The sequence below is a fragment of the Fonsecaea pedrosoi genome (genome assembly GCF_000835455.1).
Source record: "Fonsecaea pedrosoi CBS 271.37 unplaced genomic scaffold supercont1.1, whole genome shotgun sequence".
Lineage (NCBI taxonomy): Eukaryota > Fungi > Ascomycota > Eurotiomycetes > Chaetothyriales > Herpotrichiellaceae > Fonsecaea > Fonsecaea pedrosoi.
This window is the reverse complement of record NW_013550615.1, coordinates 1,460,828-1,484,866: the sequence shown is the minus strand read 5'-3', so window position 1 is coordinate 1,484,866 and position 24,039 is coordinate 1,460,828. Positions and strand designations below refer to the sequence as shown.

Genomic DNA, 24,039 nt, shown 5'->3' with positions numbered 1-24,039 from the left:
GCGCGCCACCGTGGTACATCAAAGGTCTCGGGTATAACATCGTGGAGGCAGAGACAGCGTCGGAGATAAATTGCTCCGAGCCAAGGTAAAGGAACTCTAGTCACGTGAACGTACACGTGACTGCGGCTCATTGAACAATTCTCCCGATTTGAACCACGCCGTCTTGCTTGACCCTCGTTTCAATTGACCATCTTGTTGCAGGTGGCCGCACCCAAGTTGACCGGCCTCCCCCTCTCAAACTTACCTCTGATGCGTATTGGTCGGGGTCACCGTGACTATAGGGACATCACCCTCAAAGTACAAGTTCGGGGTATCCTGCGACGTACACAGAACTCGAAGCATTACGGAAATCCTTATATTTCACTCCACGATCAAATCCAGCTGCAGGATGCTATCTTCAGGCAAGCGTCGCGACTGGATAGTTTGCACAAGAGTACAAAGTCCTGGCGGAACTACTGTGAGATAGATCCGACCAGGGGACAAGCAGAGAACTAATGCGCCGGGTAGACAGGCTGAAATCTGCGAACCATGGCTTCACGGTAGCGATCAAAGATAACATTGTCACCGCAACTCTACCTACAACATGTGCCTCCAGAATTCTCAAAGGGTTCTGTGGCCCGGAAGATGCTACCGTCACAAAGTTACTTGAAAAGGCGGGAATGGTTCTGGTTGCAAAGACTAATATGGACGAGTTTGGGATGGGTTCGCACTCTACGCATTCGGCATACGGCCCCGTGGTAAATGGCGGCTCGGTAAAATCCGACCATCTGTCGGTTGGTGGAAGCTCTGGTGGAAGTGCACTTGCTGTGGCCAAGAATCTGGCTCATATTGCAATTGGGACCGATACTGGAGGTTCCGTCAGACTCCCTGCAGCCTATATGAGCCTTGTCGGATTCAAACCGTCCTACGGGATGATATCCCGTACAGGGGTAATCCCCTATGCAAACTCCTTGGATACTGTGGGCATTCTCGCCAAATCCGTCGTTGACATTCGATTGACATTCGGTTAGTTGATCTCTGCAAATTGGCTTCCTCATACTTACAGGTACAGATATGCTGCAGAGGCCAGACGTCTCGGATCCCACGTGCCTAGATCAGTCATCTCGAGAGCGAATCAGAGCTTCCAAGCACAAGAGAAGGCGGGTTATTCTTACATCCAAGCTGTTCGTCACCAGAGTTCCCTTTTCAAAGCGCTTGCTAGAAGCACAAGGTCTGGCGCCTCTGGCTTCCAGACGAAGAAACCTTGCCGTCACGGCGTCTCAAAAACACCACACTCGAAGAATAGGAGTTCCACTTGAGTACAACATCGAGGAGATGCATCCCCTTGTCCGTTGGGCATGGATGGCAACATTGAGCCATCTGCAACACGTGTACAAGTTTGAGATTGTACCCATTTCGCTCCCATCTACAAAGCATGCACTTTCAGCTTACTACATTCTGGCTCCAGCTGAAGCGTCTTCCAACCTCGCGAAATATGACGGTGTCCGATATGGTCGAAAGCGCACTGCGCCCGCAGATGGAGGTGGAGATGACAACCCGCTTTATTCTACTTACAGATATGATAATTTCGGGCCCGAGGTTCGAAGACGAATTCTGCTGGGAACTTATTCCTTGAGCGCTGGGGCAATGGACAACTATTTCATCCAGGCCCAGAAGATCCGCCGCTTGGTGCAACAGGATTTTGACGCAGTTTTCAGAATGCCAAATCCCCTCCGGGACGGCACCGAAGCAAATCCTCACGGCGTGGACATGATTATTGTGCCTACTGCGCCGAGTCCCCCACCTTACATCGAAAGCTTGAAGTCTTCGAGACCTGTGGAACGATACATGAACGACATTTTCACAGTGCCAGCAAGTCTAGCGGGTCTTCCAGCGATATCAGTCCCGGCGCCAGCACATCCTGATCACCCTTGGGATCCAGAAGTGGCTGTCGGTATGCAGGTCATTGGGCAATATGGTGACGATTTTTCTGTCATCTACTTTGCACAGAACTTTCTGTCGAATTTTCATCCAAAAGACATGAGACGCACGGTTGAAACCAAGATCTTGAGCTAGGACACGTGTCGTGGTTGGCATGGTCTTCAAATGATGGTATAGCCATGTACCAAACGATGCATCTTCATTTGAGTGTATGGAGCACATCTCAGCCCTGCCCAGCATGAGCCGATTCCGATCCGCCTTTGAGCGTGTTGCCAGAAAGATCCGCAAGGGTTCACGATCTATCATGGTAAGGTCAAACCTGCTGCCTTCAGTGATGGGCCCGCACCTCGGCATAAATGTGTCTTCCAGGGCAATCAGCATGCCGATGCAGACTGCGAGTGTCATCATGACATCCCGATCATTCTCCCTGGGCCGATCCCAGTTTATTACGAGCTAACGAGCCACATGAGGGGCCCGCTCTGACTCGAACCCATCGCTCCAGAAGATACAATCCATTGCAAGCGACACACTCAGGGCTACTCAATGCCCCTTGGTAGCTACGTCAGTATATGTGCATTATTCTGGCAGGATTGGAAGGAACCAAAGTATTGGTGTAGATGTAAGATAAGGTGTTACGCCCAGGCGATGCTCCCTTAGAGACGATACCATGTACACATAGCTATGCGTGTTATGAATAGAACTCCTCGGAGTAGTGAGTACCAATGCATCACATTTATCTACGCCGTCACGCTTGAGTACAACGCTTGTAACCACGATACATGCGTCTCAAGATCTCCAGAGACCAATGCGATCCATCGCATGATCATGCGCATTAATCTCAACGGGCAAGGTCAGCCCAACGAGCAAAGGGGCATACGTATCAAGAACTCGGCCCTGGTTGGTGGGGCGGAATCCATTCTTTCGTTCTATGGCTCGTATCATATCTCGTGTAAAATAAAAAGCCTGCACTGTGCTATCCATCGTGCGTTTGGAAGGGGCTCATGATCATCACATCAATCAACCCGTCATGTCCATAGTGTCGTCGCCGTCGTCCCTCTTCTCTCGCGCGTCGAGCTGCATCTCTCCACCACCTTGTCCATCTGCAGATGATCGGTTCCTCCCGGCCAACAACTCGCGTCTGACCTCGGGCCCAATATCTTTGTGGCCCCGAACCAACAGCAGGTCCAGGAGCGCTTCTCGTTGATCCTCGGTGATTTCGTTCCGGTATGTCTGCGCAAAGATCAAGAGGCTCTGGTGCCACAGGACGGGCAGTTTGGCTTCTTTGGAACCCAGGACCTCGTGGTCCGGATCCTGCTCCTTGGAGGCGCGGAAGCGGAGGAAGTGAAACACGAGGCCGTCCACGACTTTGTACGGCAGCGCGTATTTCTTCGCCAGCAGGACGCGGATGAAGATGTTGGCGGCGCCGGCGGCCTCGCTGTTCACGTTTGCGGTCTGTTCCGCTGAGATCTCGCAGAGCCGAAGGAGGGCCGCGGCGGAATGGAGCACGGGGATCTTGATCTTGGCCAGCACCGACGAGATGATGTGCGCCTCGCGGAGCGTGCAGCTCGATTGGACCAGCGGGAACAAAAACCCCTTGAAGAAGGCCGAGGGCCGGTAAAAGGCGGCTTTGAGGGCGTTGTAGAGATGGACATTGAGTTTCTTGGTCTCTTGAATATCCTCCCTCACGCGGTCCAGCAGTACAGTTTCGCAAAAGTGCTGGCCTGTGGCCGCTGGGGCAGAGATGAAGATCTTGGTCGCGCGGTAGACGGCGTGTGGTGTCCAATTCTCAGGTCTTGTAATGGACAAGAGCTCCGGCCACTGAGGCAGCGTCGGGAGGACTTTGAAAGGCTTGGGAAGAGGTCCGGACTTGTAGCGGGTCAGGAGCTGCCCGACCTTGGTAAATGTCTCGACGACTTTCATGGGAATTTCCACGGCATCTTCCATAGGGCCACCGCCCACAAGCAGCTGTGGTTGGTCGGCTGAGCGGGATGCTTCGAATGCCTCCTTCTCCGCGATACGTTGCAGGATCAAGTCTGCAAGATTTGTCGTTTGACCTGTGCCTTCTTCGTCTTCTTCCTCCGCACCCCCACTGACTCTCTGTTGCTGGTCCCTATGTCTGCCGTCGGTCGCAAGTGCGTCTCTGGTGGTGAGGTTTGCAATTGACGGGGCAAAGTCGGCCAATTCTTCACCGTCTTGAAGAAACCTTTTGTAAACAGCCATCTCTTCTGGGTCCATGTCATCCTCGGGGGCCGCCGCATCGTCATCCTCCGGTATCCATTCCTCTTCATCATCGAGCCGCGAGTCTCCTTCCACACCTTCATTCTCGTCTTGGTCGTCTACCGCAAACCTCGAATCGAAGCTGAATGCTCCATTTGTCGGGGATGTGAATCTTGCTCTGGTTGCCCGTCCTTCTGCTGCATCTTCCTCGACAAGATCTTGAGCTATAGCCAAGATTTTCCGTGAGGATCGAGAGTCGATATAGCCATCTCCTTGTGCGTTTTCATCCGATCTCGATTTTCTCTTTCCAGTGATTGATTTAGTCCGCAGTCTGCCCCCAGAAGCAGTGATGTCGTCTTCGAGAGGTGCATGTCGGCGGGCAGTCGCTGCTTTGGACATTGTGAGTTCTTGTGTCACAGAAGGCCCGGGAGAAGGGTGTGTATTGGTGAGGTTGGAATATGATCGCAGACAAAAGTAGTTGGGCATAAACCTGGGAATTCAAAAATTATTTTGATGATGCCGCCGATCGTGCGGAGAGGGAATTTTACGCGGGGCACTGTTTAGTCATATTCGCTAAGACCTGCATTTCCTAGAACTCCCAGATATCCAGGCGAGCAAGCACCTTCTCTACGCTTGATGGCAGAACCCACCAGTTGCCTTTTGGGCCAGAATGCTGGATTGTTAGGTTACAGAAGGTGGCCATAGCACCCCAGCCGTTGGAAAATTTGTCTGGACTCGGTCCAGAACCTCAACTCACTCTATGCCCGCGAAAGCTCACCACAAGCTCGCGGGAATTCATTTCGGATCGGTATGATGGTTTCCAGCTCGTTATGCGATATTTCATGGGACAATCATGGATATCTCCAGACCGTAAAGAGAAAAATGTTCTTGCCAAACGTTGTCGATGCCCTTGCACTCTCCGTCAGTCTAGATCAACCGACGAAAACCTCACGCCTCTCGAAGAAGCGGATTCAGAATATCTCAGACCTTTCTGAATATATACAGGATGCTAATGCAGTTAAGCAGCAACGCACGTTTCTGTCTGCACTTTGCTAGGTCCGTTACACGTTCTCGTACTCACATTTGACAGCATCATACCACAAGAATACTCTTGGGGTCGTCTTCGCTTCACCTATGCGGCCTTTCAGAAGCTTATGTGCTCGCTGGAGATCTTCCACCCGTTCTTAGACATCGTGTGCGCCTTCGGTGTCAAGAGTAGCGATGACGAGCGTCTGATTCACGGGTTTCGATCTGATGCGTTGTGGGAAGGTTTTGTAAATCGACCGCACAGTAAGCCTCTATTCTGCTGAGCTCTCCATTCTTTTAACCTGTACCATGTTCTGATGGGTTCAGAATCTGTTACATTATCCTGTACATCGAAAAGTGTAACCGTGAGCTTCGAGACCCTTGGTCCTTGAGACAAATGGGGGTGAAGCGTTATACCTTGATCTGCCGAATCCCTCCGTCCCGGGTCGTCACGGAGCATGCTCGCAGTGTTGTAAATTAGGATGTCAACCACAGGATGCACACCTTGACCACGCAAGTCGCCGAGCCAGTTGTGGACCTGGGGCAAATTGGCCCGAAAAGGGATCGTCTCGCCGTCTTCAGTTGTGACCTTTTGTGATTCTTGGAAATCCTGCAGTGACCGCAGGCAGCAAACAGTCAGCATCTCCGCGAACTCACACCCCAGTGAGAACACGTCAGATTTGGTGCCGCGAGCCTGGGCATGGTCTGGCCGAATTCCGGGAGCGCGGTAAACCGATACCCCCCAGACAGAAAAGCTTGCGTTTCCCTCAAGATCGTCTGGAACGTCGTCTTTTGCGAATGCCGAAATCAGCCAAATAGATATGGCTCTCCTTGACCAAGATGTTTGAAGGCTTGATGTCTTTGTGTTTGATATTTAGCCGGTGTGCAAAGGCTGGCGCGTGCATCAAGCAGCCAGGCCACGGCAGCATTTGCATCAGGACGACTTGAGGATAACCCTGACTTATGCAGTGTTCCAGGTAATAACGGAGATCCATATCGCAAGCCGGCTTCATGAAGATACTGTAGGCTTTGTCGCTTCGCAGCCAGAACATCGCGGTGGTAATGTGAACGTGGGTTAACTTCTCCATAATACAGAACTCGTTTGATTTCCCCCTCGCGCTGCCGTATAGTTACGCCGCCGAGCAGAACGTAGTTTCGGGCAAGTATATTTCTATTAGATATCTCTTCCACTTCGTAAACTTACCTAAAGAAGCCTCGGCTTAGCCGCCGTAATGTTTTGAATTTAGTATAGTATTTGTGGATTGGAAAGGAGGGTCTCAGGTATAGTTCTTGTTCGGCTCACTGCAATGCAGCCTCAGAGGTGGCACGTTTTTCAACGAAGGTTCTCACCAGTTCTTCATAGTTGAGAACAGTCTGCAACGTTTCGAAAATCAAAATCAGCAGCTGAAATAAGAGACATGGTGAGCATCCAACGGAGGACAGCACGTGTTTGCGTAGACATCTCGTTAAGGACAACAGTCGATCCATATACGCGCTGAAATTGTCTTGTGACGGCTGCTGGACGTTTGGATCATCGGGAAATCGGGGAATGTCCGCAGCCAAGCGTGGAACAGCACGATTGAGTTGCCCCGACAGCTCAATGATGTCTGTCCATCGTACGTGAACCTTGCTGTAAGCATACTAGGACTGCGTCAGGCCAGCTCATCTTCGCAAGGCATCTGGGGATCTTCAGACCTGGCTAACAGCGAAGAGGCCACCATACACCAGCCCAGCCAGATCGTCGTTGTCACCCTAGCCCCTACGTGACTTGATGCTCGAAACGGCGGTGAGAGTTCTGGCCTGAAGGGTTTGGCCAGAGGTACATCAAGCACCATCCTCTTAAGGAAATCATGTCCGAATCTCCAATAACAACAAGATCCCACCGATATGTGTAAATGAGCATTGACTTATAGGGAATGACAACCATCAAAAGTGCTGAGGGTGTTTGGACTAACAGTCCCAGATGGGCTCGACAGCAGGTGGCAGCAATTAGAAGAGACCCGGGGATCAAAGGGTGCTCGCTCACCGCCAGCCAATTCTCAAAAACATTTGATGCATACCGTAGGCGAGAGATTCAGGAGTCATGGTTGTACAAGATTCGACAAGATATGGTTGGATTGGCAATAGGACCAAGCCGAGAATATAGCCACAGACCAGTTGGAACGGGCACATGTCAGACGATGAGTGGGAGGTGATATTGACGATGGCAAAGGTGGAAGAGAAGTGGATTCGCGCACCAGTTCATACCAGTTCGTGGTTGACGTGCAGATAGCTGGAGATCAGAGGCAAAGCGAGGCAATGGGTGGCCCCAGCCAAACTGCAAATCCCAGACGGTGAATGGAGAAAGAATAGGCCAAACGATGCCGGCGTCCGCTGTCAGAAGTTCGGCGACTGTCAATCAAACAATGCCAGACCTGGACGGGACCAAGCTCGTGGATCTCGCTTTGAGCAGGCTTTTGCTTTGTCCTAGATTCATGACCGCCGAGAAGCAGGCTGCCGTGCCTTGTATGGTTTCAGATTCTTACCCGTTGTGAAGGATTCAGAGATGACTGGTGATATCCAAGACCTGGAGAGAAGGAGTTGTGAAGAAAGTCTATCTGGTTGTTGCCCCTAAGGACATTTTTATCATCGTCTGCAACAGCGGCAGCCAGGCGGCTTAACTAGCCATCACTAACCCTGGACGGGGCTTGGAGGCTTGGAGCTGATTTAGCTATTGGAGGACAGCCAGGCATGCCAGGGTCGTTAGAGGTGCCACCCCCTCGTTGCTTTTAACTAATCCGGTAAACTCCGGGTCACCCTGGGCATTGTCTGGGCTCCTTGTCCCTTGTACCTACAAGTAGGTATACCGATTCTCATCCGGGAATGAGCATGGACATGGACATGGGCCTTAATAATTTGTTAGTTATCAAGACCTGCATTTCTTTCCCTCCAACCAGCTGCCACCATTTGCGGTTCCCTGCACGTTCCACCCCCTGCCATCTGCTCATCTTTCATTCTTTGCTCTTTTTACATTTGCATTTTTCGCGCCTGCGCTTGTCACCCTGGTCGATGATTGATGATTGATGATTGACGAAATTGCCGGTTCACAGCTGTTCCCACTGGGCCCCTTCTTTTTTCTCTGCTCGACAAACTGATCCTCCCTCTGCATGCCGCCTCGGTCCTCCCGATCCTCCACGCTCGAGTCGAACTCGTATTCGTTAGACAACTGGGTTTATGTGGCTGGGGAAGAGGAGGAGGAACAAGGATCATTACCTACATACGAGGTACACACCTACAGTAGAGACATGCTCGGGATATACATCATCTGATGGCGGCATTTCATACACTTACCTGGTTCCATCTTGTCTTCTCCATCTCCTTTTCCTTTGCCCTCTTTAAGCGCCATCCTTCCCTTTGCCATCCTTTAGTCGCCTATCGCCTCCTCCCGACGTTACCGTCGCCGCCATTGTGGCTACGGTTATTGTCCTTCTCACATCCCCGTCCATCTCACCCCCTTGTCACCTGCAAGCATTAGTTGACACAAATCCGGCCCCTCCGTATCCATCAAGGAAATGGAAACCCTCGTCAAATCCACATTATTCATCCCTCGTGAGATACTGTCCCGTGCTCTGCATGCGATCCTTTTCTCCTCCTCCATCACCCTCCACCATTTCTCGCCAACCCATTTCCGATCTCTTGGTAAATCCTCTTGAACCTGTGGGCGCTGTCAGTTAACCGGCGCTCCCGCCTCGCCGTGATCGTCCGGTCCCTTAAGAAGCGAATTCGCAATTATCCCCCAAAGCATATCTCACTAATTTCCAAACTCGCTTCTTTTCTTCCCACGTTTCCACTCTCCTTGGGACTTGTCTCCCTCTCTGCGAAACCATTTCAGCATTTGGAAATCAACTGTGCAATAAAGAACCCCTGAACTCTACGTATATAATCACACAAACGCCCACTCACACGCCTCACCCGAGTCCACCCACCTCACAGCTAAATGCGCATTAGCGACGTTTAACTCAAAAAAACCCTTGCACGCCCCCCGCGATCGCATTTTCTTCTGCCGGCAGTCCGCGATACCCCCTAAACAGCGGTTTTAAACCTCCTCCCTTTTTCAGGGCATCCCTTCTAGAAAACCGCATCGTCCAGTCCCCGAGAGCCGCGATCATCTTTCCACCCATCTCCAACTTTCAAAAACTTTCCCCCTCCAACACGTTGTCCACCTCCTTCACCCTCGACACCACCTTTTGACAGCTAGACATTTCCGATCCGACATCTCAACCAGGTCACGCCAACAACTGTTTATCGACTGGGCAACTCTTTGTGAGACATCCCTGTTCTCCCGAAACCCACCTGCGCCCGGCTACTTGACTGCCAACCTGGAGAGAATCGACCACTACGAGACCCAGCGCCTTCGCACCTCCTTCTGCCATCTCTACCTCCCTCCAATGTGTGGACCACTCCACCCTCGGTGCAAGATATTGATGCCTTGCATGACTTGAAAATAGGACCTCCGTCAACGTCGACGCGCACCGCCTTTTCCTACTCGGTCTCTCGACGCCACGGCAGACTGGTGCTTAAAGAAGCATCATGAGTACCCTTTTTCAACCCGCTCTGAGAAATCCTTTCGGCTCTCCTATCGAACCCTCACAGAGACCTCGATCAATGGCCATCCTGCCCCAAAGCGCCACTAATAATCACCCCTCGCCGAAGTCGATTCAGGAGGACTCGATCATGACCTCTCCGGCTCCTCCGAACATGGGACCCCCAGGGCCGGGAGCAGGTGGAAGTCCCGAGGTGGACCAAGGACAGGGCAACAATATCTCAAATGGCGCCCGGGAGCAGGTCTCTCTTGGTACCAACAGCAGTACCGCCGCAGGGGCTGTCGGAGCCTCTCAGGGGCCAAAGGTGGTGCAGACAGCTTTTATTCACAAGCTATACAGTATGTTGGAGGACAAGACCATACAACATCTCATCTCCTGGTCCAATACCAATGAGAGTTTTGTCATGTCCCCTTCGAACGAATTTTCAAAAGTTTTGGCCCAATACTTTAAACACACAAACATCTCCTCCTTTGTTCGACAACTGAACATGTACGGATTCCACAAGGTCAGCGATGTCTTCCATACCGGATCTCCCGAATCGGCTCTGTGGGAGTTCAAGCACGGGAACGGCAACTTTAAAAAGGGCGATCTGATGGGCCTGCGAGAAATCAAAAGGCGCGCTTCCCGACATACTTTGATACACCGCGACTCGTTCTCAAATGCGAAACCCGGTGTCTCTCAACCAGGCACGCCTGCTGATGTTATGCCTGACACAGACCAGCGTCTTGCAAGCCTCGAACAAGCCTTCTACGATGTTCAATCAAGACTACAGCGGACCGAAGAAAGTTATGCACTGGTGAACTCGAGGTGTCAAGCATTGACCGAGGGACTGGTCCGATGCCATCAATATCTCCATAATTTGACGGGCGCTGTCCAGACAATGTCCTCCCCAGAATCAGGATTATACGCGGATATCGCCAGTATCCAAAAAGAAATTGCGCGACAGCTTGAATATGTACGCGCTTTGGAAATGCCCCAGGAGTCGTTGCAAAACGGCAGACAGTCGTTCTACCCGGGCGGTTCCACCCTAGAACCACCTCTCTCACCTCGGGGACTCAATTATCCAGACAGCCGAAGATCCTCCGTCCAGATCGAGTCCCAGCATGTAGGATTACGTCCTCCCGTCCCGCCGATACCACCTCAGTTTTCTTCTTCCTCGCCACGTCGCTTTGGGTCCATCAGCATTCCCCATGTCTCTCCCGGGTTCAGTCGTCCTGCCCTCCCGCAACAGCCGCCCGCCAGTGTACATCCTTTGGCCTCGGTGGTGACGCCTCCACCGATGAACTTGGCGAGGAGACACACGTCAGCCGATATTCGAGAACACGGTTGGCCGCCTGCTAACGGGAACGGCGGGAACGGATCCCCCTATGCTTCTGGACAATCGTCCGTGCAATGGCAGCCGTCTTCACCGCAGCAGCCACCTCTAGCTGCCGGCGACCAACAAATTCGTGATCAATTGGCTCAATATGAGATTAATGGTCCTAGGAGGAACGCTGCGGTGAACCAGCCGAGCCAGTCCACACCACCACTTAACTCGAACTCCGAGGCACCACCCGCAGGTCTCGGAGTCGAGAACGTACCTTGGCCGTTGGGAGGCAGCAAATTCCCACGGCCGAACTTTGAGCTTCATTCCGCCCCCGCCACGCGGAGAGGAAGTATGGCGACTTTGCATTCGTTGCTAAACCCCGCTGAGACAGCGGAGCAAGAAAATGAGGATGAAGGACCTGGTCACGGCCGAGATGACGACCGGAAACGGAAACGACTGACATGACACAAGAAAATCTTGCCCTTTGCTTTTTACTGGACGGGGGTCAATCTTTATCGGAGCTTGGGACGGACCACTGGTCCCGCACAATTGGCGAAAAAACGATGTGTTTACATGACGCTTCTCACGTTGTACATACCGACAGGGAAATTGGATGGTAATTGATCGAAATCGACATTCGACCGTGACTTTGGCAAGTAGTCCGGCTCTAGCGAGACACTTGTGGTGTATATTTTCCGGGGAGGCTTTTTCATCAGCACTGCACATTCCAACAGGGTAGAGACATGGAGCTTGGATAGTATCGAGATCACCGAGAATGGAGCGTGATAAAAACAGTGGAGATATAGAGTCGGTTATCACCCCAGGACTGACTTGCCTGGGAATTCCGACCAGTTCGCGGGGATACTTTGGGCAGATCTCTAGAGGCCTTCCAGCGCCGATCCTGTGCAATACGATGGGACCAACCCAAATATCTGCCCGATCACATGCGTGAGTGAAAGTTGTTGTCGAAATGATATAGATGAGAAGAAAGTGTCCAAGGCTGTACAAAGCAGACATCATCACGATGGAGCTCATGAGTCGCATGATACGTTTTGTGCCAGTCGCGGATCACCCTGGCTCGGATTCCGCGACGCCCTTCTTTTTCTTCTTGTTCTTCTTCGCAGCTCGAGAGGCGAGCAGCTCGTCTAGGTAACTGCTGGCTCCGCGTTTCTTGCCTGCCCTGGGCAGGGTCACCTGTGGATTGCTAGATGAGGTCGCTTGAGGAGCGCTGTCAAACTGGTCATGCGACTCGTTCGGCGCGGAATCAGCAGCGTCAGAAGGTTCGAGTGAATGTCTCGTCTCGGAGGCTGAGGAGGGGTGGATCTGCGACGGAGTAGAGCCAGAGGCTTCGCTCTCGACCGCTGCTGCTGCGCGCCCAGCATTGGTGTTTCGCTTCCTCTTGCCCACCACGCCCGAGCGCGATTCTTCCTCGTCCGAATCATCCTCGCCCTTTGCCTGTCTTGGTGCCCGTAGTTGTGTGTTCGGTCGCGCCGTCGAGGCATTATGTGTCTGTGCGCTTCCATTCGTGGCTCGTCCCCGCTGGTGGCCGCGGAGTAATTGCTTTCTCAAGAACGCCGTTGTCGTATTATGGTCGGAGGAGATCCCATTTGACAGAGAAGATTCCGTGGGAGGGTGATACCCTACACCACCTGTCTCGGAGTAGACGTCTTTGTTCCGCAGGAACTCTCGTTCGAGATCCTCCTCGGCTTTGTCTTCATCTTCATCTTTGTCTGGCCCATCACCGACGGCGGTACCGCGGAGCCATGATTTCGCTAGTCGCGCGGCTTCGGCGTGGAAGAGGAGGGCCTTGTTGGTGGCGATGTCGGCATCTGATGCGGCCGCGGCAGTCGTTGGTTTCGCTTTCGACGCTGGTGAACCTGCGCCTGTCGACGGAGCCATTTTGAGGCATCGTAGCCTCGAGGACGGAGTAGGTGTGTGGATGAACTTTGCTCAAATGGATTTATTTGACTTCGTAAAGGATCAAGGAATGTTAGCCGAGACTTTGCGGGGTGGACTAGAACCAAATCCAATTAGATTAACCCCCCACCAAGTCAGCCAGCAAGCCAGTCTTGCCTGCGTTTTGTCACCAATGGCCACGATGTCTCGATCCGAAATACAAGTCTCTGCAAGGATTTGTGTTGTAGTTGCTGAAAGGGATGCCAAAGAAACAGAATGACATGGGTTTGTCAACGCTGGAGAGCCCGAGGACCCCCGTGGATACGGCGGCTTGAAGTGTCTGTTGAAATCAGGATTGTTGCTCCAGAAAGACATCCGATCTGCTATTAGGCTGGATCCTATTCTCGTATACGAGATCGAGTATTATGTACCGAGTACATAACTTGTTTCAGGCTGAATAGTTACGTAGGGAGTTGCCATTCCCAGAGGCGGGGGGCCTCAAAAGGTCGAAGGCGGAGAACCGCGAGTACCAAGGCGCATGTGGACGTGTAGATAGCGCTGTCGATTTCTTTCACATAGCGACGGCGAGCGGCGCGAGGGAAGCCAAGGAGTGATAACATCAAGTCAATCCCGCCGGCTCAACTTTTCCTTTCTCTCTCCCTCCCTGGAGATATTCTCCCTAGGGTGATAAGACTGGGAAGAACAGGACCAGAGCCAGAAGAATGTCGACGGTAATTCTCGGCGGAGGCATCATCGGTCTCTCCACGGCGTACTACCTCTCGCTGGCGGCGCGCGCCTCGTCGCCGACAAGAACAATCCACATCGTCGACTCGTCGCCCGCGCTGCTCGCCTCGGCGAGTGGCTTTGCCGGCGGATTCCTCGCGGCCGACTGGTTCAGTCCGTCCGTGGCGGCGCTGGGCGCGCTCTCGTTCCGTCTGCACCGCGAGCTGGCCGAGACGCATGATGGGCCGCGCAGGTGGGGGTACGCGGGGAGTCACACGTATAACCTGAGCGTGGATGACGGCGCGGCGGCGACGAGGAAGGGCAGGAGGGGCGATTGGTTGCGCGATGGGACAAGTCGGGTCGAGGAGGCGTCGACGTCGGTGGTGGCAGGCTCTCAGGAGAAAGGCGGTGGCGATGATGCAGGGGGAGGGAGAAGGGGAGAGGACGAGACACTCAACCCGGACGGCTCGCCTGCCGTATGGACCCCCCAGCCCGGCGGGACGCTCGAGACGATTTCAGGCCCGGAAAGCTGCGCGCAGATCGAGCCGCGCGAGCTGTGCGAGTTCCTGCTCGACGAGTGCCAGAAGCGCGGCGTCCAGGTCCACCTCTCGACACGCGCGACGGGGATCCTCACCGACGACGACGACGACGACGACGACGACGACGGCGCTCTTAGGGGCCTGGTATTAGCGTGCACCAACCCCGATGGGAACACCGAGACCAGAGACCTCGAGTGTCGAGACGTCCTCATCTCGGCGGGCGCGTGGACGCCCAGGGTCTTCGAGACGCTGTTCCCCAAAAGTACGCTGCAGATCCCCATCGAGCCGCTCGCGGGACACAGTCTTGTCGTCAAGTCGCCGCGGTATAAGAGGCCGTTTGTCGACATCGCGAAGCGCAAGGTCGGCGGCGGCAGCGACAACTGGCTCTGCTACTCGATCTACAGCACCGCCAGCGTGCACTGGTCGTTCGCGCCCGAAGCGTTCGCGCGGCTCGCCCGCAACGGCGACCCGGAGATCTGGGTCGGCGGCCTGAACGACAGCGCCCTCCCGCTGCCCGAGCTGGCCAGCGACGTCAAAGCCCTCATCGATCCGGAGAGCATCAGGTCGCTGCGCAAGACGACCGTGCAGTTGACGGGGCGCGTGGCGGAGGAGGGCGAGGAAGGTAACGACGACGATCTCGAGACGGTCAGGGAAGGCCTGTGTTTCCGCCCCGTCAGTCAGAGGGGGACCCCTCTCCTGGGCAAGATCCCTGAACAATACCTCGGTCTTCAGCCCTCTGGAAGTGGCGGTGTCTGGATAGCGTCTGGACACGGCCCGTGGGGAATCAGCCTGAGTCTGGGGACCGGGTTGGTCATGAGTGAATTGATTTCAGGGGAGACGCCGAGTGCAGATATAAAAGCACTGCTGATCGCTTAATTACAGACTATACAAGATTATACCCACACTCAGTTCTCTGTCTCAGGCGTCCGTGTGCTGTGCGCAGGTTCCATTCCCAGTCTAACTTCTAGTCGACGGTCAACATTAACTCGCTGGATCCAATTGAGCAGTTCTCTCTATCTTGCGCCAAATCCCCCCCATTCTTCGGCTGCCAAGTCAAGTGCTGACCGCGAATGGAGGCAACGTCGTGGTCACTGGCACGGCACTGTTTGGACAGACACAGCCTCCGTTCGCGCCGCTGCTGACGCTGGTGAGAGGTGGCACCGTGCAATGTGGACTGGGCGTCCAAGCCTGGGTAGAAATCGTGCTGACTCCAGCGATGGTCTCGGCCTTGACCAGCACGGGGATCACAGCGCCCGTGTTGAGAGAAAAGGTCCGATGTCCGAGAACTCGCAAAATAGAGCCAATTTCTCCGGAGTGGGAAGTGAACGACAGGTAAGTCGACTTGTCCGTCGAGAAGATGCTGTCGAGCAATGTCTTTGACCGTGCGTCTTGGGCCGAATTGGTCTCGGCGGTGACGCCCGTCCAGAGTTGGTCGGTCTCGGGGAAGCCAGGTTCGAACTTGTACGTGGGGAACTGGGAGTGGATATATGTCTTGTTGGAGCGGCGGTCGCAGGTATGTTCGGAGATGGACTCCCGGAGCAGAGCTTTGATCGTCGGGATGAACGGTTCGTTCTGTGGTAGTGGGAGGCCCGAGAAGGTCAGATTTGCCGTCGAGAGACATCGGTACAAAGGAGATACATAGTACTTTTGCGGAGTTGGGATCTTTTGCTCCTGGATACGAGACCGCCAGAACCTGTTGGCGACAAGGGCTTGAGAAACTCCATTGTCCGTCAAGTGAGCGTCGGACCATGTCGCTGTCGCATTGCCGTCGAGGAGAGACCAGTAGCAGTTCCACGCGGGAGTGCCGTAGAAGGACTCGGCGGCATTGTGCCAGCCTTCTCCGTGGCGGCCCATGAACAGTAGCTTGTATTGCACGTTGGCGGGAGCCGATTTGGTCAGATTGGCAATGACCAGGGCAAATCGTTGCCACTGGGTCAAGGAAGCGGCATCAGAGGGATCGGTGGGATAGCTCTGGTTGATGAGGCCGAAGTTGGTCGCAGTCTAGACAGGAAGTATCATCAGAAGACGAAGAACTTTTCTCTTACCCCTCCGCTTCCATCGGATCGGGTCTGCCTTTCACCACTTACATAGTCAAATGTAGTAGCGTTGGTCGAATTATCGCCCTGCAGGAAGTAGCCTGGGACAGTTGAATACTGGATGTAGGCCGAGACAGCAGTGAAGGCGCTGCTGAGCAGCAAGGATGTCGCAAGACAAACCATGGCGGAAATACCTAGAGATCAGTCTAAAGGATGAAGGGGTACAAGATACTGTCCTTTTAGCTCCGACGTCTGAGTGATGATGAGCTTACCTCTGGTCCCTTTATATGGCTGTCCTCACAGTCATGTTCCCGTGGTGCCTGGCCGTAGGAAACACCCTAAAGACTCCTATTGGATGCCATGATCACCAAGGTATCCGGTGCATTAGCCAATGCTACCTCAACGTTGGCGTGGTTGAAATGCAAGGAGCTGGATGGGAAGTAATGTAGGTCTCCAGGGAGCCAATCATCTCGCAGCATCAACAGGCGTGCCTGAAGTTGGTCTTTCCAATCCAAATTAGGTCTTATGAACGTGTTGCGCTCCTTCTGGTCTTGTTGTGGCAGCTTTGACGAGTTGGAGAACCTCGTGCCTCATCAATCTGGAACTACCTATTATGACAAAGCGCTAGCTGAGATCTCGAGACAAACTACTTCAAATTTCGACCACGTTAGGTCTAGATTGTAGACATTATCGCTGGGGAGAGGAGGCAAGAGAGCTCGATGAAGACAGGGTTACCTCTATGCTTGCCGACACTGTGGACAAATGAATGGTGGCCACTGTTTCTAATGAACAGTCGATATACTCTGGACGGAAGGAGCGACGAGGATCCGATCAAGATATGCCCTGTTTAATCACACGTTCAATTTCCTGCCACCATATGTGTATAGATCCCACGATGAAAACTCCCAGGGTACCAGCGTACCTAGGCCCGGTGTACGAAACAAGATCAATGTGATTTTCCACGGCCCCAGCACATGGAGTATCAAGCAGGCACCACTCTTGTTGACAGATATTCTGGTGTAAGTTTAGAGAGGACCACGACCATGAATGATGTCGACATATTCACAGGACATATTGTAAAACCTAACAAGAGCCATCTCAGCCAGAGAACACCAATAACCAATTCACTCCTCATCAATCGATCGATCCACTCCCGTCTCCTCAGGCCCTGAATATCTATCCCGTCACTGCAACACCATACGTCGCCCTCAGCCGCCCAAGCAAGTGCTCCCCCGCCGTCGTCTGGCCCAACGTCGCCACTGTGGCCGAGCCGCCCCCACGACCGATCTGGGCATCTCGGAACGCGGCTGTGCGCTCCGCGACCGCCAGCGACGGCACGGGGACCAGCACGGTGTCGTCGGCCGGCTGAACAAACACAGCGATGGAGTACCTGTCTGTTCCAAGGGCGGAGGATGTCGCGGCGACGTGCTCGTCTTCTTGCTCGGGTTCGACGAGCACGACGCGGTGCACGGTCGACTTGAGGAGTCCATTGGTCCAGAACTGGAGCAGGTCGCCGATATTGACGACCACGGGGGGGAAGTCCCGGTCGTGGTAACACGGTGGGGAGACAGGGACACGGGCCCAGGTGCCGTCGTCCCGCAGGATTTCCAGCCCAGGTTGGCCCGGCCGCGTGAATAGCAGGGTGATGCTGCCGTAGTCGCTGTGCGCGCCGGCGCGGATGTCGGCTTCGGCGCGGTAGTCGCTGTCGGGCGGCAGCTGTGGGTAATAGAGCATGCGCACCGTGTAGGGTGAGTTTTCGTGTGACCGGACGAACCAGTCCGGGTCGTCATCGATACCCAGCCCCAGCGCGATCAGGCGCAGGATCCGGGTCGCCATGGCGCGACAGCGGGCGTGGAAATCGCGCAGCGCAGCCTCCGCACGGACCTCTGAGAATTGCGAGGGAAGGGGTTGTCGCCACGCGCCGTTCGCCGGGTCCGGCTCCGCCAGGTTGAAGCACTGCTTGAAGTCGCCGCGCGCGTGGCTCTGCGGGTCGAGATTCTCGACCTGCATGTCGACGAAGCCGCGGTTCTTTGTGATCTTGCAGGCCGCCTTGTCCGCCGCGCTGGCGCCCTTGAAGAAGCGGCTGCTGGTCTCGAAGACGTTCTGCACCGTCGCGGCGTCGAGGTCGTAGTCACCGCTATCGTTGGTCTGTGACGCCGGCGGTGGCGATCCTGCGATCCACAGAAATCCGTGCTTTGCAGCGGCCTGGACAATCTCTCGTCCCAGCTCCGGTGATTCTTGGGAGATGTCGAACAGCGGCAAATCGATTGATGACGCCGCAGCGGGAGCCGCGCCGTTTGCTACCGACACCGCAGGCATGGCTGTCGCTCCACGCTTGCTCGCTCGCTCGCTCGCTCGCTCTTTCGGTCAATGGTATGGCAGCGAGGATGGACTCTCGTATGTAGTACCTACCCGAGTAATGGATTCTGTGCTTTATCAGGTTCGAGTGGATCACTGCATCGAGACAAGTTGTAGTTATCATTAATTATCATTTAAAGTCAGCGAGCGAGGGAAACAAGAAAATACTTTAATTGATGGTTTTGACCCACTTTTGAACGCTCGGTGCCGACCGAACTCCATCGCGTCCTTGGGAGGAAGGGATTCGCTGTTGTCCGACAGAACCCTCAGAATATGTATGCGAATCAAGTCTTCTCCGATTGGTCAAACTCATAGAGAGACATAGAGGTACAGAAGTAAATAAGTTCAAGAATCAACGAGGAGTAGCGATTTAAAGTGTTGTTTGTGATACGAACTGCCAAGTTGCCTGTTCCTGCATCTTATTCGTACATTTGAACAAGTGACTCTTTCCCAGTAAGCGTTACAGGCTAGTTCTGCTGGGGTTGGGAATACGTACCGACTCCCCCAGGGGCCTTCATGAGCATATGCTAGCTAGCTACCCGACATCCACACCCCACGTATATACGGACCGTCGGGGCCTCGCTCACTCTCTCAAGCCGACTCCGCCACACACTGACCGCCCGTGAAGCCCACGTTATCAATGACAAAATCAATCTCGTTCCCCGGCAACACCTGCGAACAATCCCAGATCAGCGAAAACACCAGCTCCGAACAGTCGGCCACAAAGTCCAGCGGTATCGCCTCCGCCCAGGCCGTCTGCGCCGTGTTGCCAAAGACATCGACAAGATCCCGATTGACGCTGTCGCCGACCTGGAGGGTGAGGCTGCAGGTGGAAAAGGCGGGGCCGCTGTTGGGGTTGTCCACGAAGGGGACGGCGTAGTCGTAGGTGAGGGTGTAGAAGGTGTTGGGGATGAGGTTCGTCAGGTTCTGAGAGACGCGGGAGACGGGCACGGTCGAGGTGCCGCGGAAGTAGCTGCGCGGTGGCATGGCTGGTTAGTAGTTGCGCATCTCGAGAATACAATCTCCCTACCATAGAGAGGGAAGGAAAGGGTGTCGAAGAAGGGATACATACACAAATTTCGTCCCGAAAGGCGTGTCAGAAGCCGTTCCGCTGTTCTGGTCGAAAAATGCGTTCCCAGATACTGTCCAGTCGCCGCTGGTAGATCCCAGTGCTCCAATCGAGTCGGAGGAGACGTCTTCGAAGCTACCGTCAGTTATGACGTCCTGTGATGATGAATGGTCAGTAACCTAGAGATCATACGGGTGTAGGACAAGCCGACGAAAACCGCTGAGGACATACCGCCGTTCTCGAGGATGGACAGGCACTTGTAGGACATGCGGAGGAACTGCTTGTGGTTGTAGTAGTTGTCTGATGGTGCTGAGTTAGCTTCTCGCCTTCGAAAAGGAGCGAATAGGTACAATACATACTGTTGTAGTTGTAGTGGTGGACGTTGTCTATCACGAGTCTTAGCTTGCCGTTATAGAGATATCAAAGGACAGTTGACATATTGTGGCCTACCGCTGTGGTCTCCGTGATCGTGGTAGTAGGAGTCGTCGTAGAGGTAGAGGTAGTAGATGTATTAATAGTCGCTGTCGTTGTTGTCACGGCTGATGTCGTGGTGCTAGCAGTAGCCAGGGACGAAGTCGAACTGGTGGGAGTGGATGCACTAGTACTGGTGGTCATCGGCGAGTTTGTGGAGCCTGTCAATCTCGTTGAAGATCCGAGGATGCTCGTCAATGCTCTCGAAGAACTGGTAGATGTTGATATTCTTGTGTCAGTAGGCTTTGAGTATGTTGTTCCGTGACTTCTAGTGGCTGAAGAAGTGTGCGATAGGTAAATAGAGGTGGTCGAGAGGACTGCAACCGGAGAGCTTCCAGACGTGAGCGGCCTTCCTGGTTCATGTTCTGTGCGTGTTGCTGTGGTATGTGCAGATGTGCTTGTCTGGGAACTCTTCAACTGGGAGAGAGTCCACGGAGATGCAGTAATGCTCTGTCCTTCAGTCTTGTCCCAGCTTTGCCAGTGAGGGAGGTCTATATCTCGTGCCGTCGACGTGTCACCGAGAGAAGCATGCGGCGTATGGCCATTGTGGGTCCAGGAATACTGAGCCGGGGACGAGACTGACGATGCAACCAAATGTTCAGAGCTGCAAGGGCACACGATGTGGGTGTTTGTAACGATAGTGGTGACTACAACCTCTGAGCTGTCCCACTTGTCTTGGTTCTGGCCATGGCAGACGGTGACAGCAGCTGCGGTAGCGAGTGCCCACAACGTTGATCTCATCCCGCAACTAAGATAGAAATCAATAAAAGAATTGGACGGCGACAAGCGTCACCAGAATGAATGGACAGCCTTGAGCAGGTCGAGCAGCAATGTAAGAGTAGGAGGAGTATTCACATGGTTGAGTAGAAGAGGCAAGGAAATAGTGATGGAGAAAAGCTTCGACAGGTGGGGAAATAGGGGTGGGTATGGCTGAAGGATTCGCTTTCGCTTGATGAACAGGTTAGGTCTAACACCCCGTGGGCGCCAGAGAGTACCGATCCGGAAAGCGTTGAGGAGGGAGTTTTTGAAGAGGCGCTCTTCCAATTTCTTTTTGTGGTTAACATCCATGAATTCCTAGCGCTAGCAAAGTCGCGTGGCGTTCAGACAAGGGAAAGCTTCGGTCTATCAAGCTTTAACGGCCCGTTATACCAGACTAGGAAGGCGATCCTGGTGGCTTGTAAGCGGCTAGCGGTAGCAACGCGAAGGTCAAGTATGACTTCTCAACAAGCGGCACGTCTCATGAAAATTGCACGACGGCGAAAATGAATGGACGGTCTCTCCATCGTCATCAGCCACACCGCGAATCGTCTGTTCCACAAGAGACTTGACTTCCACCAAAGGTGTAAAGACATGGTTCTTTTCAACTAGCATATATGAAATGCAGCTCAATTAGCTATGTGGTAACATTCAACAAGAAGTTGATCAACGACGAAAAGGAAACCCATCCCAGCTCTTACCTCCAACAGTAACATTTACCTGTTGTCAAGACCGTCCGAATAAGACGAAGACCAATAGAATCGTTCTAGTAAGTAGTGACTCCCAGCCATTCCTTGATGTATTCAAGCTGGAACTTCTGCGCCTGCAGAACTCCCGGCTTGGTCAGGAACGCTGGATTGAACGAATCCTCTGTGTGCCCCCCCTCCGGGACGACCATCAGACTCGACGCGTTGCGGTCGGCCGTCATTCGTCCGTACAGCTGCCACGGGGCCCAGCCGGAGACGGGATCAATGGTGCCGAAGGTGAACAGCAGGTGTGTCGCCGCGAGCAGGTCCTTGGTTGTAAAGTGATATTTCGTCGACAGTTCCTGGTGGGTAGGGATGGTCATGTTGAAGGTCTCGGAGCAGAATTTGCCGCGGTCGCTGCTATACCCGAGAGAGCCGGCGGGGAAGATTGTGCCGGAGGGGATCAGGTCCGCCGCGATGGGGAAGTAGCGGCACTCCAGGTATTGAAAGGGGAGTTGCTCGGCGCCGGCTAGGCTGAATGCGTTTTGTCCAGCCCAGTCGACGCAAACGCCGTTGAAAAGGACCGAGAGACTGGCATTGATGACTTCGAGCGCACCGTGAGCCTCGAGCGTCAGATTGAGGACTTTGTTGAGAGGGTTGGCTATGAGGCCCGGGAGACCCGGTAGGACCCCATAGCTGAACTGCGCGTTGGCCGTATACGCGTTGAGGATCTGTGACTGGTAGATCAGGTCCAAATCGCTTGTGTTCTTCGGGACCTCGCAGAGATTGAGCCCGTGGGCGAGGTCCTCATATTTTGTCCCTGAAAGGGTAATCAGTATCTTCTTCGTGATTGGGGTGTCCACCGTACTGACCGGTCTTGATGTAGCCATGATAGGTTGCCAGCGCAGCTTTTATCTTAGCAGCAACTTCCGCGGAATAGCTCGAGTAGATGTTCGATAGCTCCAGCTCGCGTTAATAGTCTTGTCATGCTAGCGATCAGGTATGCTTACAAAGGTGTACCAATTCCCACGCGCAGGATTTGAAGAATTCGGCCCAAGGCTCTCGGTTGGTCCAGCCCAGGCAATTGAGCCATAGAAAGTCTCTGGGTGGTTAAGTCGGAGCATGGCAGATAGCCAACCCCCATAGGAGCCTGCAACGTGAATCAATTCCCAGTCTCCTGCCTTTGTTCCGAATGACCAACGTACCGCCATGTGCAATGACCTTGGCATCTCTCAGTTTGGTATTGTTTTTCTTCAAGTATTGGACAAAAGCAACAGAGTCCCCAAGAACGTTCTCCACGGTGAGTGTGGCAAAGCGCTGAGTGACGTTGGAGGCGATGCTTGGATTGCTGACGCCGAAGAAACGGTGTTCGAGTTGCACCACGGCAGCACCCAAGGTTGGCGCCCAGTCTTCAAAGACCATCTCTTCCTATGCATAGTCAGACACAGGTCAGACAACATCGACAAAAACCTACCAAGCACGAGAGATTGGCGGTCTCGGCTCCCTGGAGGAACAGGATCGGACCTCCTGGTTTGTAGTGGTCCATGATAAGTTGATATTGTTGTCTAAAGGTCCCGCTCTTGGTGGAATTATGGTCGATCTTCTGATCGTAGAACGCAGTTGGATGAGTGCAGTTGACGCCGGTCTGCCCAAAGGCAGTCTGTGCCGCTGTCAATGCCAGGAGAGCGAAGGAAACTAACATGATGAAATAGCTCCAATGAGTGTCGTAGGTGCTTTTTGCCTCTGATCAATGTACATATACCAGACTTAGGAGTGACCTAGACGACCTTTATATACTATTTCGTGAGATTGCATCCTCATTGCCGGTCGAGCAAAAGTCCCAAGAAAACCACCGAGCAATGTTGGGCTTGTGACGTAGCTTGATGCAACAGCTGCCAATTCCCTGTCGTTTCGAAGTGGCCTGGGGAAAATCACTGTTACCTTTAATTTTAGACATCGGGCCTTGTTGGGTTAGCTGAGTAGATCTGTGAAGGTGTGTAAAGGACGTTACCGGCGCACGGCATGGAAAGGGGAAAACATGCGGACTCAATCTGGGGAACAAGCAACGAAGGGGATATCATTGGTACTGGTCCCATCTATTGACCCATCTCCAGGGTAGACACGATGACATAGCCACCAGCGACACGAGCATAGCGTTTCCGAGTCATTGAAACAAAGGGGACAGAGTCTGTATTTTACGAGGTTGGCGTTTCTTGAACTTGGCAAGGCTGAAAGATAAATCGCAAAACTAACCGTATCGGGAATAGTGTGCGATACTCCACCAAGTATTTCTTGAGCAGATCTTTTAGGCCATCCCCCTAGTGTAGATCTTCAGCCTCTTCATCTCTATGCTACTTCCACAGCCATGACCAGACGAGATCAAAGGGTCGAAGCTGAAAGTACTACAACCATCAGCTCCGCGGATCATTTGGCCCGAAATACATCAAGATCAT

At 53.5% G+C, this 24,039-nt stretch overlaps 11 protein-coding genes across 11 annotated transcripts; 3 read left to right on the top strand and 8 right to left on the bottom strand.

The window, feature by feature from the left end:
* Nucleotides 1-249: 249 nt before the first annotated feature.
* Nucleotides 250-2,055, top strand: Z517_00533 (uncharacterized protein; the record flags this gene model as incomplete). The annotated part of the gene is made up of 3 exons (XM_013433498.1): nt 250-457; nt 508-1,005; nt 1,052-2,055. 3 exons carry the CDS (start codon nt 250-252, stop codon nt 2,053-2,055), a joined length of 1,710 nt encoding a protein of 569 aa, XP_013288952.1.
* An 882-nt stretch (nt 2,056-2,937) lies between these two features.
* Z517_00532 (uncharacterized protein) lies at nt 2,938-4,536 on the bottom strand (the record flags this gene model as incomplete). The annotated part of the gene is made up of 1 exon (XM_013433497.1): nt 2,938-4,536. One exon carries the CDS (start codon nt 4,534-4,536, stop codon nt 2,938-2,940), a length of 1,599 nt encoding a protein of 532 aa, XP_013288951.1.
* Nucleotides 4,537-5,930: 1,394 nt separating this feature from the next.
* On the bottom strand, nt 5,931-6,215 carry Z517_00531 (uncharacterized protein; the record flags this gene model as incomplete). The annotated part of the gene is made up of 1 exon (XM_013433496.1): nt 5,931-6,215. One exon carries the CDS (start codon nt 6,213-6,215, stop codon nt 5,931-5,933), a length of 285 nt encoding a protein of 94 aa, XP_013288950.1.
* Nucleotides 6,216-9,732: 3,517 nt separating this feature from the next.
* Nucleotides 9,733-11,517, top strand: Z517_00530 (uncharacterized protein; the record flags this gene model as incomplete). The annotated part of the gene is made up of 1 exon (XM_013433495.1): nt 9,733-11,517. The coding sequence occupies one exon, from the start codon at nt 9,733-9,735 to the stop codon at nt 11,515-11,517; it is 1,785 nt and encodes a 594-aa protein (XP_013288949.1).
* A 603-nt stretch (nt 11,518-12,120) lies between these two features.
* On the bottom strand, nt 12,121-12,951 carry Z517_00529 (uncharacterized protein; the record flags this gene model as incomplete). Its single annotated transcript, XM_013433494.1, has 1 exon — nt 12,121-12,951. One exon carries the CDS (start codon nt 12,949-12,951, stop codon nt 12,121-12,123), a length of 831 nt encoding a protein of 276 aa, XP_013288948.1.
* Nucleotides 12,952-13,670: 719 nt separating this feature from the next.
* On the top strand, nt 13,671-15,086 carry Z517_00528 (uncharacterized protein; the record flags this gene model as incomplete). Its single annotated transcript, XM_013433493.1, has 1 exon — nt 13,671-15,086. The coding sequence occupies one exon, from the start codon at nt 13,671-13,673 to the stop codon at nt 15,084-15,086; it is 1,416 nt and encodes a 471-aa protein (XP_013288947.1).
* Nucleotides 15,087-15,263: 177 nt separating this feature from the next.
* On the bottom strand, nt 15,264-16,429 carry Z517_00527 (uncharacterized protein; the record flags this gene model as incomplete). The annotated part of the gene is made up of 2 exons (XM_013433492.1): nt 15,264-16,211; nt 16,298-16,429. 2 exons carry the CDS (start codon nt 16,427-16,429, stop codon nt 15,264-15,266), a joined length of 1,080 nt encoding a protein of 359 aa, XP_013288946.1.
* A 993-nt stretch (nt 16,430-17,422) lies between these two features.
* On the bottom strand, nt 17,423-18,565 carry Z517_00526 (uncharacterized protein; the record flags this gene model as incomplete). The annotated part of the gene is made up of 1 exon (XM_013433491.1): nt 17,423-18,565. One exon carries the CDS (start codon nt 18,563-18,565, stop codon nt 17,423-17,425), a length of 1,143 nt encoding a protein of 380 aa, XP_013288945.1.
* A 630-nt stretch (nt 18,566-19,195) lies between these two features.
* Z517_00525 (uncharacterized protein) lies at nt 19,196-20,288 on the bottom strand (the record flags this gene model as incomplete). Its single annotated transcript, XM_013433490.1, has 5 exons — nt 19,196-19,577; nt 19,677-19,828; nt 19,885-19,973; nt 20,029-20,059; nt 20,124-20,288. The coding sequence occupies 5 exons, from the start codon at nt 20,286-20,288 to the stop codon at nt 19,196-19,198; spliced, it is 819 nt and encodes a 272-aa protein (XP_013288944.1).
* A 1,378-nt stretch (nt 20,289-21,666) lies between these two features.
* Nucleotides 21,667-22,476, bottom strand: Z517_00524 (uncharacterized protein; the record flags this gene model as incomplete). The annotated part of the gene is made up of 1 exon (XM_013433489.1): nt 21,667-22,476. The coding sequence occupies one exon, from the start codon at nt 22,474-22,476 to the stop codon at nt 21,667-21,669; it is 810 nt and encodes a 269-aa protein (XP_013288943.1).
* A 99-nt stretch (nt 22,477-22,575) lies between these two features.
* Z517_00523 (uncharacterized protein) lies at nt 22,576-23,288 on the bottom strand (the record flags this gene model as incomplete). The annotated part of the gene is made up of 3 exons (XM_013433488.1): nt 22,576-22,736; nt 22,792-23,014; nt 23,061-23,288. The coding sequence occupies 3 exons, from the start codon at nt 23,286-23,288 to the stop codon at nt 22,576-22,578; spliced, it is 612 nt and encodes a 203-aa protein (XP_013288942.1).
* Between the last annotated feature and the right edge of the window lie 751 nt (nt 23,289-24,039).